Source organism: Hypomesus transpacificus, chromosome 15 (genome assembly GCF_021917145.1).
Source record: "Hypomesus transpacificus isolate Combined female chromosome 15, fHypTra1, whole genome shotgun sequence".
NCBI classification, from domain to species: Eukaryota; Metazoa; Chordata; class Actinopteri; order Osmeriformes; family Osmeridae; genus Hypomesus; species Hypomesus transpacificus.
In genome coordinates, this window is record NC_061074.1 from 5,913,841 (window position 1) to 5,931,586 (window position 17,746).

Sequence of the window (17,746 nt, forward strand, 5' to 3'; positions counted from 1 at the left end):
TGTCAAGAACTGGTGCCTTTGGTCAAGCTATTTTACAGCAGTGCAATGATAGTAGCAGCTGCCATAGTAGAAAGTTAGGTAACGTTAAACTAAGAAACCATTCTTCTAAAGAAAAAATATGCATACATTACATTTTCATTGTGCCTCGTAAAATGAAACTAATCTTTAAAGGGCAGTTGCAACTGATGGAACACACTGACTGGGCCAGACTTGTGTCACTGGACCCCTCTGATGCATTGATCTCAATGTGGGCTACTGTGGCCTTGAATCTGGGCAAAGAGCTGTCACCTTTAGTTTGTTTAGCTAACTGGTACCCTAGAGAGACTGTGTTTGGGTACATTCAGTGGGGCATGATGGTATTTACTCAGCCTGGGCATCGCCTTGGTCCGTTACTGACACTGAGCGCGACAACCCTGGCTTCCCATTCAGCAAATGTTGCCGAGACTGTTGTATTGGAGGTTGTAGCAGTTCGGTAGTTTGTTGTATTACACATTTTATTGACGTATTCTGTAGTGGTTGTATATATACTGTAACACTGAATTAAATCAGTGAATGACTCATGGAAAGAGATAACATGAGTGAGACAGTTTTGTGGCAATGAGCACCGAGTTAATAAAGTTACCTAATGCACACCCGAAAGGGTGCCACATGATTCTTTAATAACATTCACTCATATCTCATTCATAGCCCCCACACATGCAGTACCAGTGATAATGAGAGGTGTTGAAGGGCATCAGCATGAAGGGAGGGGTGGGTGAGGATCCAGCTCTGATATCCAGCAGTTCATATACAGTACAATGTGACCTTTACACACCATGTAAAGTGAACGTACAGGATAAAAAAACTGAGGGGCTACCACAATATGACACAAGACAATCCACATGAAGTCCTCATGGTTAATTCATAAGAACAATGAGTGATTAATGCTCTGTGTGGTGCCTGAGCATCACTATGGTACATTCGATCAAGATTTTTCCTTTTTGGTTTTCAGATATAGCATCTGATTCCACACATTTGATAGATAGGATGACCATTGCAAATGATGTTCAAGGTTATTTTGGAAAAAAACATTTTGTTTCATTTCTATCAACAGAACACAAACGAACCCTCTGATACATTGTGCAACAATGTGAGATATAAAGTAGGACAAGAATGGACTCAGGCATTCAGCTCGTTCAATGAAACTCTGTTTAGAAAAACAGTGATCCTTCATTCTTGGAATAAAGCTTATTTTCCATAGAGTCAAGTCAGCATTGGAGCAAAGAAGTTTATTCCACAATTTTTATCATCTAAATTAGTGAGACACACAGTTAAGCACAGAAAAAAGAAACAGTTAATACCGATACCTTTTTTCTAGAGGCCACTCTGCTGCCAAGTGGACAGTGGCAATGTCTACCATGGTAGCTTTCATGGAAACTGACAATTCGACAGCGTGGAAAAGATTCCAGAATGACCCGTGCTGCAAATTTGGGTCAGTGTGGCACCAAAGCGTGTGTATGCGTTTTGAAGAATATGAGAGAACAAATGCAGGGATCCATAAGTATGAGAGTCTGGAGATGTCCGGGAGTAACAGTCGGCAAATATGATAAGGAAAATGTCTACACCCTAAAACACACAAACTGCTGCGGAAGTGATTTCGGGAGAAGGAACATCCACTGGGGTACCATGTTGTGTTGCACTGTAGAGAACTCAGTCTCCTTTGTGTTATCTCAGTCTCAGTTCAAATCTCTGGCATCTTCTGCCTCATTCTCTCTGAGAAAGAAAGAGAATAAGAGGGTGGAATGAGGATGTTAGGGTCCTCATAGTGGACTGGAGCTCAATGAAAGATGCACTCGAGTGTCACACAAAATCCGGCGCTGGCCCTTCCTGCCTACAGGGAATAGCTTTTACAGAGCAACAGTGGTGTACAGTGTGACAGACGAGAGGGGCGAGAGAGAATGTACATAAAGGAGAAAGTGAGACTAGGAGAAAAAGGAAGAAAAGAATAGTGACAAAGACACTTGTAGAGGGACATAATGCATACAGCATTCCCATATGAAGCCAAAAGAAAGTGGAGGTTGTACATCTTACAATTCATTAATATGCTTCCATTGGATATGTTAGAGTAATATTGTATTCATACTAACCATACAGTATGGAGTTTAAATGGCAGACAGACAGATGTTGACTGTACTTAAATCCCTTGTGATCCAAATGGCAGATTTGCTAAACAATGTAGGCCTAACGTGTGTCAACATAAAGGATTACAGTTTATGCGGGGGTATAATTTCATCCCAAGCAACAAACCAACACATATTTACACCACACTGAGTAACATGCCCTTTTCATGTTCCATGTTAGTTTATAAATGGGAAACCCAAACTGCAACATGCCTGTTGTACAGTATAATTACCAACCGTCTGTGAATCAACCACCTAAAGGATACAGATTTGGAAGGTCAAAATGGAATCTCCCTCCCATCTGATACAAACAGATGATCACCAGTGAGCCTACACATTATCGGGCTTGGAGGGGGGGAATGTGGAGTAAATTGGGCTGAAACTGGGAGTCTGAGCTACAGTAAACTGTTAACAGACAAACAGTTCGTGACTTGCCCTAATCTGGTTTTTAGGGTTCAGAGCAGGCCATCTGTGACAGAGGGGACGACACAGCCCTCAGAGACAGATAAAACATGGTTTGATAAGGAGAGGTCTGGATCAGCCTTGCTCAATGGTAGAAAGAATGGTCATATATGTGCGCTCACACGCCTGTGTATGCATTCATAAAAGTACCCATCTGAACCAATTTCAAAATCAGGGGCCAAGTTCTCATATACAAACTGCCTAGTTGTGTGTTTGTCTCTCTGTCTGCATAGGAGAACTCCAAGTTATTCTAAGTACAGGAGACTGCTGACAAAGCAGAGTTTGTCTTATTAGTGCAACACTGTTCGGGGCCAGAGACGTGAAGCAATATTCCAGTCTCAGCCATCAGGGAAGCATATCAACTGAACCACAACTATTTTAGGGGAGAAATAAATGAAATCCCATCTTACCTTTTGCTTTAACTTCATGGCTCATGAGCATAGGCCAGTGAAAATGAGTGCCTTAAGATCTGATGGTGTCTAGTTCTGTTTTTTTCCGTTATTAAAATGAAATGGATTTTAACAAGCTTTTTTTGGACATTTTAGAGGGATTAAGTTGGCCAACATTTATGATTTTCAAGTCCAGATCTCTGTTAGATTTCCTCGCCACCAGACAGTGGAAACTGCCGCAGGGCATACACTGTGATCAAACACTAAACATGGTTACTGGACAAAGAATAATTGGGGATAGTTTGGCAGCAAAAGCATTGAGAAGAATATTCCAGCCTGGGTCTCTCCTGTTCATGTGACCTTACAACATATGGGTCCTTCTGTAGCAAGAGGTCAGATGACACCAGATTGTGAGGATTGGTGCTGGACTTGGAATTGACATTCTTAACGTGTGACGGAAAAACCTAAGAAAGTCTTAAGCAGAGGGACTACTTAAAACATCGAAGCATATTTTGTGAGTTCCAAGCCTACTAAGGCTTCTCCACTTGCTAATAAATGCACTCACAAGGGACATCTCAATCACTTATAAAATCTTTCTATGTTTTAAGGCCTCTCTACAGGCATCAGTGAGACACACTTCCCACACACTTTTAAAGCTCAACTCGTGTGAAAGTATGACTTCATTTTAGTCCTTTGATAATCACATGGGGTAGGCTGAAGTCTTTTCCACTAACTTTAAAACTGAAAGTACAAAAAGCGTTGGAGAATTGTAAGTACAGTTATGGAGTTGGCTACTGACTGGTAGCTACCTCTTCTGTGGGATTTCAGTTTAAACCGTTTGAATTCCTTTTGTATTTCTGCCACAGACCTACAGTAGAGGAAAAAACAAACAAAAATGTCAATTCATCATAAGAGGGACTTTTCCTTCTTACTCCCTTCTGGAATTGGAGCAGGAATCTGATTGCTGACCTCCGTCTGGATTCTCAGGCTAACTCTATTAATAGCCCAGACGCTAGCTAGTGCAAGACTCCCAAGCAAGAAAGCAAGCAAGCAAGCAAGCAAGGGCCCACTGCACCCACTCCAGCCCTGGCTCCAGCAGGCTGAAAACCCAATTGCATCTGACTCCCAATGCGCTCCATATGCTTCTTTACCATCATACTTGCTTAGCTGTAATGCTGTTGCTGAAACACATAGGTGTGATGGAAGATTACTACACCAAAATCAATATATTGTGATATATAAAATCACACATTTAGTTTGGGTGACGTGTCTGTGGGGATGGACACCCCGCGCTCATCCATATCTCCATTTTAAACTCTGCAGAATCACAATGTTTTTCTCAACAAAATGGTATATTGGGAGCGTGACAGAGTACAAGAATCCTTCAATCTCCTCTCATGGTAATACTGGAGAGGGGCACCCCTCCTGGCATGAAGCCCAGGGAAAACTGGGCAGCACTGGGAGACAGAGATGCTGTTCTCGCTGATCAGACTGTCCATTCAGAGTGGAAGACGTGAGCTATTGTCCTGCAAAAGCTGAACAGCTTCACAACAACAAAAGCCTGAAACCTCTTTTGGGAACATTCACGGAAGCTGGTTCCAATGCTAACAGAAGCCACTGTAAATCACTAAAACTTGGCCATCATGTAGCATAACATCAACAATAACTATAGCCAGACTCACAAAGGATGTTTTTGAACCAGTGAAACTCCCAAACCACTATAAAACATAAATCTCCCGCATGTTATTATAAATGAAAAGGATGTTTCAGCTTCCTGGTACCACACAGGAATCTTGGAGATCAGTCGGTAGGGAGCTTGCTTTGCATAGTTGTGTGTGTGTGGTTAAACACCCTTAGTGTTTGTGTGCATGTTGTGTTATGCAATGTCAGCCATTCGTTCTCTCCAGGCCCAGTTATGCTGGAACCATTCCAAGAGAGAACAATGCTATAATGAAATGGGTTTGTTTTAAACTGTCTGCCATCTGCCATTTCCAATAAACATGTCACCAAAACTACTTCTTAAGGGAAATCCTAAATCAGTGTCATACTCCAATACAGTACTCTTGAGGTAGACGTGACACATTTTGGGCCTCCACATTCTGACATAAGGTTCAATTTTCCATTCTCCAATGGGATTTGTAATCAGATCCAATATCTGTGGTTTGGGCCACCGTCTACCTCCAGGGTACTCTCTAAACTGGTTGCATTCCAAGGTTACATACATATGGTGTATAGACGTGCTGCACAAGAGGGCAGGTGCCAGTCTGATGTTACTGTGGCAGTAATAGAACAGGTGGAGCGGAGTCTGCATTCCTAAATAGGGTAGGGAGTGAGAGAAGGGAAGAGAGGAGGGCCAGCACTACAGTAAGATGCTTAGGGCAATACCTTTACTAGTTCCCTCAAGGAAAACCCCTCATTCCCATTTTGTAGTGGAAGAATATGCTTGGGGGCATTCTATTTAGTTAAAATTCCAGAGTTTCTTAAAAATACATCATAAAAATACATTTACAAGGCTGAAGCTGGGTATTAATCTAAAGGAGTTGTACTAAGTGTTAGTAAGTGTGCATGCATTTGTTAATTTACCAAATTATTATTGTAAGCATCACAAACAGTTTGAGTATTACTTAAAAGCCAAATCAAAAGCGTGACAAACGGATGAGACCTGAACTAATTGTGCTGTTGGGACTAACCCTGAGTCTTCTCCTCTGGCTTCTCAAGATGTAGACAAGTTCAGGTCAACTGATCCAACAGACAGACAACCTACTTTCCAACACTCGCACAGGCAGACACACGAAACCTTCAACAGCAGGGCTGCCCCTGAGGGAAACTGGAGTTTTGTGACGTAAACCAGTCTACTTATCCAACTGTTCATCTCCACTCCATTGCTTCTCTGAAAAGAGTGTGTGTTTGTGTGTGTGTGTCATAGGAAGAAAATTCAAGAGAGGGATTAAAGTTTTGCTATTATTTTCTTCATCTGTTAACTCGAATTTGTGAAGTTTGCATGAAGTCTTCTTGGAATTAATTTCTTTACTGTCTAGGATTTAAAGGGCTTACAAGTAGGGGGGGTGTTTGAAAAGCTCCCTCACTGATCGACCTTCACTATTTTCTTAGAGCATTCACACGCAAACTTTAACAAATACTGCAGTTATTGTGTTATTTTTCATGCCCATCCCTGAAGTGATGCAGAACAAAATCCACACATGAATCAATGCTCTCAGCAATAGGATTGAAAATTGCTTGTGAATCAAATGGGCATTAGGACAGTAACAGAGTTATGATGTGATCCTAGGCATGGATGAATACTCTTTTTCCCCAGACAGTATACCCTCCAACACATGAAAAGCTATAGCAATGTGGGATGCAGTTTATAGTGAGCGGCAGACATTACTTGAATCAATACAGGAATTTAACTTGGGCCCCAAAGTTCATTGGAAGGCAATTTGGACTCATGCTGAAGTGACATTTGGAGGGCAGAGGGTGATCCATGTACCAAAATACTGGATGGAATGAACACCATCTTCAGTATGTCACATAAGAATTGCCCATGGCAAAGCGTCTTGAACACTAACGGATGTTTTTCTTGCTCCTCGAAAATGACCAGAAGTCTAAAAAGAGATGGGAAGAAGTTTACCTACAGTAAAAATAAGGAAGTGATTAGTTAATTATAGAAGGTAAATGGTAGGGTAGGTCTTTAAAGAAAAAATAGAAAAGAAAAAACATAATGGGCATCCTCTAACTTTCGAGCCACACACAAAATGCAGACACACTGCTGTTATGATGATAGCATCTGTAATTAGCTACAGTATACCTCACACAGCATAAGATAAATGGAGCAACCAAGGACACCAGTGAGTACAGAACCTAAATGAGCATCCTGTTCTGCCAGTCTCATTGCACAGAACCAGGAGCCCACTGTGTGTGTGTGTGGGTGTGCATGTTTGTGAGTGAGAGAGTGTGAGAATGAGAGAGAGAGCGAGAAAGGAGATGAGTTTCTCAGATCACCAGTGCTGAAGGTGGGTACCCTACCAAGGAATTAAAAAAAAGAAAAAAAAAAACATTCCAAATCCAGGAGCCACACAAACCATTTGTGGTCAAGGGTTGTGCTACCGGATACAACTAAAGGTCAAACCACCACAGGCATTGGTGTTTGTGAGGGAAGAAAATGAAAGGAATCGAGGAAGGAGAGGGAGAAGAAGAAGGAGGAGAAGGATAGGGAGAAGGAAGAGAAGGAGACAGGTTCATGGTTTAGGGTCCCAGGAAGAAAGAACCACGTGTTTTCTCTTTGAACCTTCAATGAGACACAGATGTTGGTGTTCACCCCTCTCCTCCATCCTCTGCTCTCAATCACACGTTTTCCCAAATGGCCCAGACCCTACTCGAACGCAAACTCCCTTCAGACTAACACTCTCGTCCACACAGAAAGATCAGACAAATCAAAGATGCAGTGATGTAGAGTCCCACTGTCAATTCAAAAGTTAAACATCTGACTAATAAAACCACAGGTCCCTTATGTTTTCAGAAAAATCTAAAAAACATTTCTCAAAACAGATTAGCCTACATATATACAGAGCGTCTATGAATTGTCGTGTGATACACGCAGCCATCATGACTACCTGAACACCAGTCAGGTACAAACTACAATAGAATGGAATAGTCACTTAATTTAACTAACAACCACCAGTTTGAATCTGGGGACCTCTTGCACCCAAAGCTACAATCATACCACTAGATTATATACAGTACTTATATACAAATACAAAAACATACTATGATATTTCATGAGTCATTTCAATAAAACATGATCAGAGTTCCAAATGATGCATTCTCATTTCAATAAAACTCTACATACTTGCTACTGGACTTGTATACACATTAAACAGCACAAACAGTGACAGGGTATTAATCTAAATGAGTGATCTAGGTCATTACACCAAAATAACAGTAAACGTTGTGTGTGTTAAACCAACTGTTGAAAGAGGAAGAACATAGCTGGGACTATGCCAATGCTGTTTGACTTACAATGTACGGTAACTTAACCTAATGGATTCATATTCATGATGGTATTTACAAATAATGGTGAGACTAGCTTGTGGTTTGGGTGTCTGATGTGTCGGGTGTCGATGCCGATTTTAAAGTAAATTGTGTGTGCGTGTGTGTGCGGGGGGGGGGGGGGGGGTTGAGATACAGTATCACATTATGTCACGCAAGTGGGAAGGGTGTGCATGGGAATAGGGCACGCTCTGTGTACAGTCTGTAAACTGTGGGGTAGATCCATCACAAGTGTGCGGTGACCAGGTGCAGTTTTATGAGCCGTCTGTGTGTGAAAAAGTGAATGTGTCTGAGTTTGAGACACTAGTTAGACATGCAATAAGGCACAAGAGTGTACCATTCAGTTCCAGTGGCCCGACCCCAGCTAGTAAGTTCACACTTCTCACTGTATCCAACTGAGGATGTGTCATGAATGTCATGTTTATCACCTTTGAGTTTCCAGTGAGTGTGTGTGTCTGTGTGAGCATGTATAAACATCACAATGGGGTGCTGGTGCTAAATTTGGCAGCAAGGCCCTGGAGTGTCTGTGTCTAAAGGACAGGGAGTGGAGGATGGCGACGTGAAGGAAATTACGTTTCAAAGGGCCGTGGTTCAAAGGGCAGGAAATATTCAGGGAACAGATCACATGCACAGGCTGCTTTGACCACCATTGCATGTCAAAAGGGCGGAGAGTCGGCACGATGGGATACACCCGCCCGTCTGCAGCTGGGCTCAAAGGACATATCCGGTCTCTCGTGTCAACAACAAATGTGCACACATATGCAACCTGCAAATCAGCCCTGCACGGCTGTAACTGTGTGTTGCACCCACACAATCAAGTTCACGTTCCCAACAGTTCACCCATTTAGCAATATCCCACTGTAACACCCATGTGGTTGAACTACAAGTGCAAGTGGCACAATGCCTCCTACTGCTCCCTCAGTCACATTCCTACACACGCAGAGTGACGCCTGCACACTTGGTGCTCCTGCGCTGTCTCCATCTGTCATCGTGTCACAGCACGCTACCGCATTCCATGCTTCAGTTCCACAGAGCACCTCAAATCAGGCTGTCTGTGGAAGTGTGTCTACCGGGTCTGTCTGATCCCCTGGTACCGGAGGGGATGGTGGTGCCATTCAGTAACACCAGTTGTTGTTTAGGTCCATTAGTGACCAGGTGGAACACTGTGTGTGCCGTTTTGGACATCGCATTCCTTGTGATCTTGATACTCTTGTGTTTGTGGACTATGGGCTTCCAGGCCATAATCAAGTGTGGTTCTGGTTCATTTTTCCTCGCATTTCTGATAAACTCATGCTGCCTTGACCTCTATGGTGATTTTCTCCATCTCCACCTCTACTCCAACTGCTCTGTGATATTCCGGTGCTCAACCCTATCTCCTGCCCATCTTCTCATCCTCCCAATCCCCCTCTCAGCCTTCTCCTCATCCCCTTCTCCGTCCTTCACTTCAGACCCTTCTTTTCTTCTCCGCCCTTCTTATCCATCGCTCTCTCTTCTCCTCTTGGCGCGTCTGGCATTTCCTCCCGCTGGCTTGGTACATCATGGGAGCATCTGGAAGGGTTTAAGAGCGCATCTGCAGCTGGGGAGCGTTAGCCCTTGTTGTGCTGGTTCTGGACGTAGTCCGTCACCTCGTCTCAGGTCCGGTTCAGATGTTTCACACTTGGGTCTACCTTTCAGTTCAAGGTTTTGAGGACTATGACAACCAAGTATTAGGACGAAAACTGTTACAGGCTAATGTTGGATCAATAAAACGATCCCAGATCCAGAGACCAGAGCCTCGTTAGACTCAGGATGTACAGCACCATGACTCAGGTTAGGTACGCTACGCTGACAGACGCATATGTCCAAAACAGCCCCTGTCCGAGCCCAGTCACTGGCCCATCCATCCTTATATCCGTCCATGTCACAGACAGGCAAGGTGGGAATATATTGCTAAAGCCTGTGGTGACAGGAGAATGAGTTTATATATATTATAGGGAATGTTACTGGATTCCAAACTGTAGAGTATTGACTCTACCTCTACTCTACCTCTCATACCATTCAAGATTTTAATTTGCTACTCTGTTTGCCCGATAAGGTTGTCTGATTTCATGCTAAATGAAGTAGTAGCTCATGGTTGGGTTTGATATCCAATGTTAAAATCTATCTCAGCCATGACTAGTGTGATGAGTGTCTGGCACACAAACATCTCTCTCTGCAGCTCCCATCATCGCCACCACATCCCAAAACCAGTCAACATATGTCACCGGGATAATCTCTGCAGAGGGAAGCAAACACATGTCTTAAGACACATGGGGACAAGATTGACCACTCGACACATTTTGGTTTAAAGGGGATTGGATCTTTTAATCCTCTTGACCTTGATTGATAGACCATCAACAGCTCTTAGAGCTGTCACTGTTTTGGGGGTTGGTGGAACAGAACAAGAGGCCTCTGTGGTTCAGCCCTAATGGTGCCCTGCTGGCTGGGTGCTAGAACTGCAGTGGGGGCCATGGGAACCAGGCCTGTGGGTATTTATAGCCAGGGCCCCTCTGATGGTGGAGTGGTGGGGGGCTTGGCAAGGGGCCACTTCTTTGGGGGTTCAGAAGAATGTCCGGGTAACCCTCTGACCAAAAGCCTAGGGAATGTGGGGATGGAGGTTGGGAGACTAGCACAGGGCTGACGTGGAACATCTGTGAAGCTAGAGACCGAACCCATGGGCTCAGAGGGTCTAGTGAGCAGGCCCAGTCAGAATAGGAAGGAAGTGCTGAATGCAGGAAGGGAGGCCATAGAAACTCTTGGCTTGAGCCTTTAAAAGAACATTCCTAAAAAACTTATAGCCTACAGTTGGACTAATGTTTCCTAAGAAGGGTTATACACATCTTAGAAGACAAGGGAGACATATCTGACTGATATAAGAAAGATTATATTTAAATGCACTCAGCATCGACATCAACCCTGAGGTGATCATTAGTGTCAGCTCTCATTACCAAGGGCTACTGCCATGACTTTATTGGCCTTGTTAATCCACCCTGGCCTCCCACACGGGGGAGGGAGGAGGAAAAGGGGGGGGGGGGGGTGGAAGGGAGGAAGAGCATATCTACTCTATGGGGTCATGTCAGGTCAGAGCATCAAGTAAAATAGTATGGGGGTAAAGGTGGCTTCACAGAACACCAAGCAGAGATGACTGATCCGACGGCCCAGGATGTTTGTTTGATGCTACTCTCCAGTTATCATTTCCTAATTTTCACGATAAGTATAGCAAGATAGAAAGATAAGAACAGGGTATTTATTCTAAGCTTAATTTATTTAAACACTCACTGTATATTCCGTCCAGTCATTCTTTGCTTCTTCCCCATACACACAGTGTCCATAAAGACAACCATGGCTGTCACAGCTGATCGTTGCATTTCTCTCATCTCCCTAACTCAATTGTTTCCCCCTCATATCAAACTGGGAAAGCCCCAAGGGGGACTGTCACCAATCCAGCCACCAGCACCTCGGTGTCTGACACTATCCACAACACTGGGTCATAGTCACACGCTGCATTTCCCCAGAGTTGAGAGAATTAAGCCCGGGTACATCTTCGCCAGAGATTAACACAAAACGACAGGTTGTGTTTCTCTGACAGCCCTGATACACCACCCACTTAGAACCCCCAAAGCCTAGTACAGAAGAATTACTCCATTGTTTGTATTTGATAGCCTGATTTAGAGTGAGATTTAGTAACAATGTAATGGATGCTAGAATTACAGTTTTGGAAATGAACTGTGATGCTTATTATGTTAACTTGAGATGCAGTGTAGTGGTTTCCCCTTAAAACATCTCTATTATAGCTACCTAGAAATACACTGGAAATTTGTTTTGAAAAGCATAGCATCAAAAGATATCAAGTGGGATCCTATTCAGCAGCTTGCATGGCTGTGACATTTTCACACTTCTATTCATGGTAGCCATGACACAGGTTTGCAGCTGCCAATCAAAAGAAATGCCAGGGCGTGTCTGCATGGTGTTTACACACACACACACACACACACACACACACACACACACACACACACACACACACACACACACACACACACACACACACACACACACACACACAAAAGCAAAAGAGAGAAACAAACACAGCCACTGAAGAGAAAAGGCAAAAAGACTAGCAGGACACACTACAGTTGCTAGCCTGCTAGCTAATAGGCTAATAAAGTCCAACTATAGCCTCCCTGCACCCTGGCCACAGTGGCAGGCACCAATTGAAGGCGAGGGAGCTAATGGCTAGTTGAGCAAAAGCCACAGAGGAATGCACAAACGTGGGGGGGACAGCAACCTGGGATTCTCATAGGCCTAGACCAGGACACAGCCTTTATCCCTGCTCCTTCAGAGACAGTGAGGAGATCTGTGGTTGGTCTCCCTCTGCTTCTCTGCCCGGAGCTGGCACAGCCCTCGGCCCAGTGCAACATCCCTCGGTGTGTGCATGTATGTGAGTGTGTGTCTCTGTCTTTTTTTAAACTAAAGAGAGGAAACCACTGCCACCCTCTTACTACACCACACCCCAGAGTCCGGCACGGATGAGTGTGTTTACACAGAAGAGTACGCAAGCTGCTGACTTGGTACCCAGATTGAGATACCAGGACAAAGCTTCAAGGTCTAGCCATGGGTGTGTTCAACCGCATTCACAAGACTGGAGACAATAGTCAAAACCTCAATGATAACATGTCATCTCACTTTGTCATAAGAAGACTGCGCAACTCGGTAACTAACTCCCTGGCTTTCTGGAGTCTATGACGGGATCCCTTTGAGAATTCCGCATGAGGCGTCCCCCCCCCCCCCTCCTTATACACCCCAGCTTTGTCACGGAGTTCAGGAATTCTGCTGCTAAGGAAGGAACAGAGCTGTCACACCCATACAGATCCCTCCCCTGGCCCCTCCCCAACTGTTAAGACTGCTGTGGGTTGTGTTTGGAAACAACTAAACAACACCCCCCACCTCCCCCTTCATCCCTCCAAGCCCCCAGACCAAACACAGCTGTGGAGCCACTGGACCTCGATGACAACATCCAGAAGGGGAGGGAGGGAGGGGGGAAAGACGGATGGCTTTGACACTGAGGTGAGAGGGTGGCTACTGGTATGACTGGTGTGAGTGCATTTTTGAGAGAAAGGGAGTGAGTGTGTGTGTGATTGGCAAGCCTCAATAATTCATTAGATGTCGCCGCGGGTAAGACTTAGTGTGACAAAAGGTTCAGGATTGTGAGAAGGTTATTAAAACAATTTCTAAACGCACACTGTTGACAGACAACAAGCCATGTATACATGTACACACACACCCTATGTCACCCTCTAAGTGCAGAGGAGTCAAAATTAGACCTGCTACACCTGCGGCAGGCTGTTCTCAGATGTCACTGAGCGTGGGACATAAAACAAGAAGATCTGGATCAAGCATAAAGACCACACCCATTGACACACAGCATTTTTGCCACGTCAGGTATGTGTAGACTCCCCTGGGCCTCACAGAAAACATCGGTTATCCGCCTTACCACTTTCACTGACAAGGACAACTCTGTTCAGTACCACAATATTTGAGGTCCTCTTGCATCCAGTGACCTACGGTTGGGACTATGTACCCCACTCAGTGACCCCTATCATCAGCCATGATTAAACCAAGACCACCGATAGCAGCCAACATTGTCTGCTGTAGATTCAGTAGGAGGCTGAGGAAAAGAATGTTACATTACCTCGTCATCTGGTCAGGGGAACAATGGATGGCAGAGAGGAGCGGAAGATGGTTCCAGTGTGTCAACGGAGGTCAACGGAGACAAAGGAAGAAAACAGTTCTAATTATTTACAACATTCGGTAGACACACACAAGCTGACATTGCATCAAATTCAGAGATGACCTACGGTAATAACATACATATGGCATCACACACGGCTCAGTAAATACTAGTGAGGTTTCACACCTGTGAGCTTTGGCCCTATCTGAGAGAAAAAAGATAATAATCTGTGGTGGATTGATGGGATATTAATCTGTGTTTAATCTGGCACTGGATTTAACAAACCCTGTTAGAATGTGGTCACAGTGGGAAAAAGAGAAAACGTTTCTTTAAAACAGTTGAAGATGAATACCAGGTTATGGCAGCAACATGTTATCATTCATAATACTGATGTAGTCCAGGTTCTTGTACAGCCTGGTTGATAGCCAACCCAAGCGAGACAAAATCATCTTTTTTATGCTTATCAACTGTACAGAGTCTCAATGTCTGAGAAAGCAGCTGTTTTTGTGTCTATAAAAAGCAACTGGTTGTTGAATGATGACAACATGTGTGTGTGTGTACGCTTTCTCTTGAGAATGTGTCAGAGGTTTACAACACATCTTTAAATTGTACATGCATGTTTTTGCAACATGTTGCATGCATGTCTGTGTGTGTTTGTGAGTGTAAAAGTAAGTCTTTACATGCTTGCATGTGTTCTGTTCTTGTGCATGCTTGTGAACGGTATGTAAAAAGGGGCAGTGGCTCTTGACATATTTCTAGATTTAGGCTGCGTGCCAGTGACATCAACCCATACGATTCTGAGCCTTTTCTTAGGAAATGTGGCCTGACTGTAAACGGGGCAGAGGGCTGCTCATGTCAGCTTACCTGTCAGAGTTTGCAGTAGAGACAGGGAGGGGGGGAGGGGGGCAATTTGGGACTGGAATGAGGAGATTCCAAATCCCATGATCATTTAGTCCTATCTGAAATGCAGCATAGTTGACCTCCTGCCCAATCCAGTTTTCCTCAATTATCCTCATAGCGGATGTAGCTATACACTGCATAGTTTGAAAGGCACCCAAAAGTCACTCAAAAGGCTTCAATACCATTTATATTCATCCCTTAAATGCTTAATATGTGAAACCCTTAAAACTCTCAAAGGACAGACAGAAAACCATTAATTAAAAGACAGGATACACACAGTCCACACTGCTTTACTGCACTGTAATGGCTAGCCTTCTTAATTTTTTGTGTGGTTCTTCTCTTGACCTACATGCAGTCTTTTTTACCCAGGCTGCTGTTAGGGAAGCCACAGCGGTCTGGGAAGGCTATGCCTCTCCCCCACGGTGTGTTCGCTGAAGAATGTCCACCGCTAGCCACTGCAACAGGGCAGACGGTCAACACTGCTTACGTCTCCCACAACTGGTTGTTTTCCCAGCTGGACTTCAGAGAGAAGTCGCATCCTCGACTTTAGCCTCCTACTGTTGGCGTTGGCGTGTTGGGTTAGGGCCGTGGTTTATTTTCTTGTGTGACAGACAAACATGTCGCTTGATTACTATATGGGTTGAGAAAGCCTCATTAGACAGGCCTAGATTCCAATTGAGACAATGACAGCAGTTCAAAAATGGATAGAATGGACCCAAATTGGAACTTTGTTCTGAGTAATAGAATTTTAAGATGTAATGGTATATTTGCAAAAAGAACTAAATAGCAAAGGGGTGCATGGCTACACGTCAAGGGACTCCAAGTTTACAGGAGGATTAGGCCTTACTGATTCAAGTACTATCAGCTGACTGTGCTTGATTTAAAGCACATCTAAAACAACTAAAGGCATAGATTCCACACACACTTAATCTTGGGTTGCAAGTCTGTAACCGTACCTCTGAACACCATGTGTCTAAATTAGAAGTTGTGTGTACAGTTTGTGTGCGCATGTGTGTGTGGCCAGTGATGTCACAGGCCTTGGCTTCTGTTAAAGGTTCAGCCCCTGTATGTGTTAGGAAGCATTAGGAAGCATCACAAGAAAGATGCAGAGAACAGCAGACAGGTATGCAGTACAAGTTCAGTGTAAATCCCAGTGTCTCATCTACATCCATCTAAAACGCTCCACTCCCCTTCCCATGACAACAGTCTGGAGCTGCCAGATGTTTCCCAGCCATGGCATCAGGAGTTTACAGATCAAACTAAAACAGATCAAGTTAAGGGTATATAGGGACACAGTTGAGCTGATGCATCACAGAAAACTCCTGTAATGAGTTACTGCCCAGATGATTGGACAGGACAGTCAATACCAGCAAGCCTGTCAATCACTCAAAAGAAATGCTATTCCTCAGACAGAAGAGGTCATTTTCTGGAATCAAGCTAACCTGTTAACAGACAATACAACGGAGTGGATGTAGAAAGAGTGTGTGTCTAAATGTCAGGGAGTGCTCTTGTCTGGAGACTGGGAGTGTTAGACATGGGCTGCCTGTTGGTGGATAGATTAGTCCTATAGATGCAGACAAGCATAGCATTACACCTATGGTAAGGTCAGCAGGCAGAAAATGTAAGCCTTTCATAAATGATGTGTCTTTGGCCATCTGGGGAAGCAGAGGACCTAATTGGCGACTGTTAAGTAGGCCTACAAAGACGATGTTGTATAGGCTATTGCCAGTTCTTCCACTAAAGAAATTCTGCTACTTTACAAAGGAATATTAATTTAGTGAACATCAGTTCGAGATCGAATTACATCAATGACAGTGGTTTGTTATAGCCAACATAAAACTGCCTGACATTATAGCATGACAAACTAGCGGTAAATGTAAACTTCTTGCACGCATTTTTTTTTAATGATATATTCCGATCAAATAGATTTGACGTAATACCCAGTGAAAGTATCCCCCTTCTAGTCAAGACCTCGATTTTCTAGATGAGGATTCGGTTTTTTATCCATCACTTTCATTTCAAAATAGTCATACAGAGTGATGATTGTCAGCGTAATTCTTGCATAACTACAGAATTGCACTGCAATTGAAGATAAACCCTACGCTGCCCCCGTGGCTGTCCCATTGCTTTTGGTGCTCCTCTCTCCGTCATCCACAGTCGTCTACATCCATTTCAACTCGGCGCACAGTCTGTAGTCAATCAATGCAATCAAAGTGGTCCTTCTTAGGTTAATTTGTTAAACTGTAGCCTAATGAGCATGTTTTATTTAGGCTATTGGCACGACGCTTTCCTTAGAAAGACTCAAACGTCCAGGTGTATTATTGATAAATAATGCCGCCCCATCACCACTAATGAGAGATAACGCGCACGAGACGCAGAAAAGCTGAAGGCCGGTGATTCAATTCTAATTAACGTCATCACCTGCATTGAGAATTAACGGAATCTAAGATTGTCTCACCGTGGTTGAACATTGCAGACCTAAACCGGTTGTTGGTTAAAGAATTTTCCATTTTGTAAAGTTTCTTCTTAACTCGTAGTCTTAAAACGCTACTGGGACTCCTATTCAAGAACAATTGAGTGTATTCCCGTGTCAGTAATATTCACGACAAAACATGAGAGGCTTGCTTCAAAATATTTCGAAAAAGTGGTCCCGCTTCAGTCTCTGACGTTTCTGTATCCCTATTCTAACAGTGCGACTACACTGACTACGCCTCCTATCTGAATGAGGATTTTAAACGGTGCACCGTTCAGAAGCAAAAACTCCTGCTAGATTTACATGACGTCACGAAGCACAGCCTGCACCACCGTTGGAATGAAAACAATCGCACATGGATGCGCAGGTTGGATAGGAAGGTCACGTGTGCTTGGGACATTTTCAAACATACATATTTTGGGGGTATACTTGTTTACTTTAACAATTTTCCAGGCTTTATTCACTTATAACATATGGTATGCTATAAATGTCTGCGAATAGGTCGACCTGTTGGATACGCAGATAGGGGCCTACCTTTCACTTCGTAGAAGTGTATGCATGTAGC

The 17,746-nt window shown here is 43.8% G+C and overlaps 1 protein-coding gene across 2 annotated transcripts in view; it reads right to left on the bottom strand.

Moving 5' to 3' along the window:
* The window catches only part of sept4b (septin 4b), a 40,837-nt gene extending 23,389 nt beyond the window's left edge, over positions 1-17,448 (bottom strand). Inside the window, exons 1-2 of one of the 2 annotated variants that reach the window (XM_047035554.1) lie at positions 17,167-17,448; positions 13,770-13,777 (exon numbers count right to left, since the gene is read on the bottom strand). In XM_047035554.1, the coding sequence (XP_046891510.1) occupies positions 13,770-13,777; positions 17,167-17,218 (60 nt within the window). In that variant the 5' untranslated portion in view covers positions 17,219-17,448. The remainder of the gene's footprint in view (positions 1-13,769; positions 13,778-17,166) is intronic. The other variant, XM_047035555.1, reaches the window with a different exon arrangement.
* Positions 17,449-17,746: the final 298 nt, after the last annotated feature.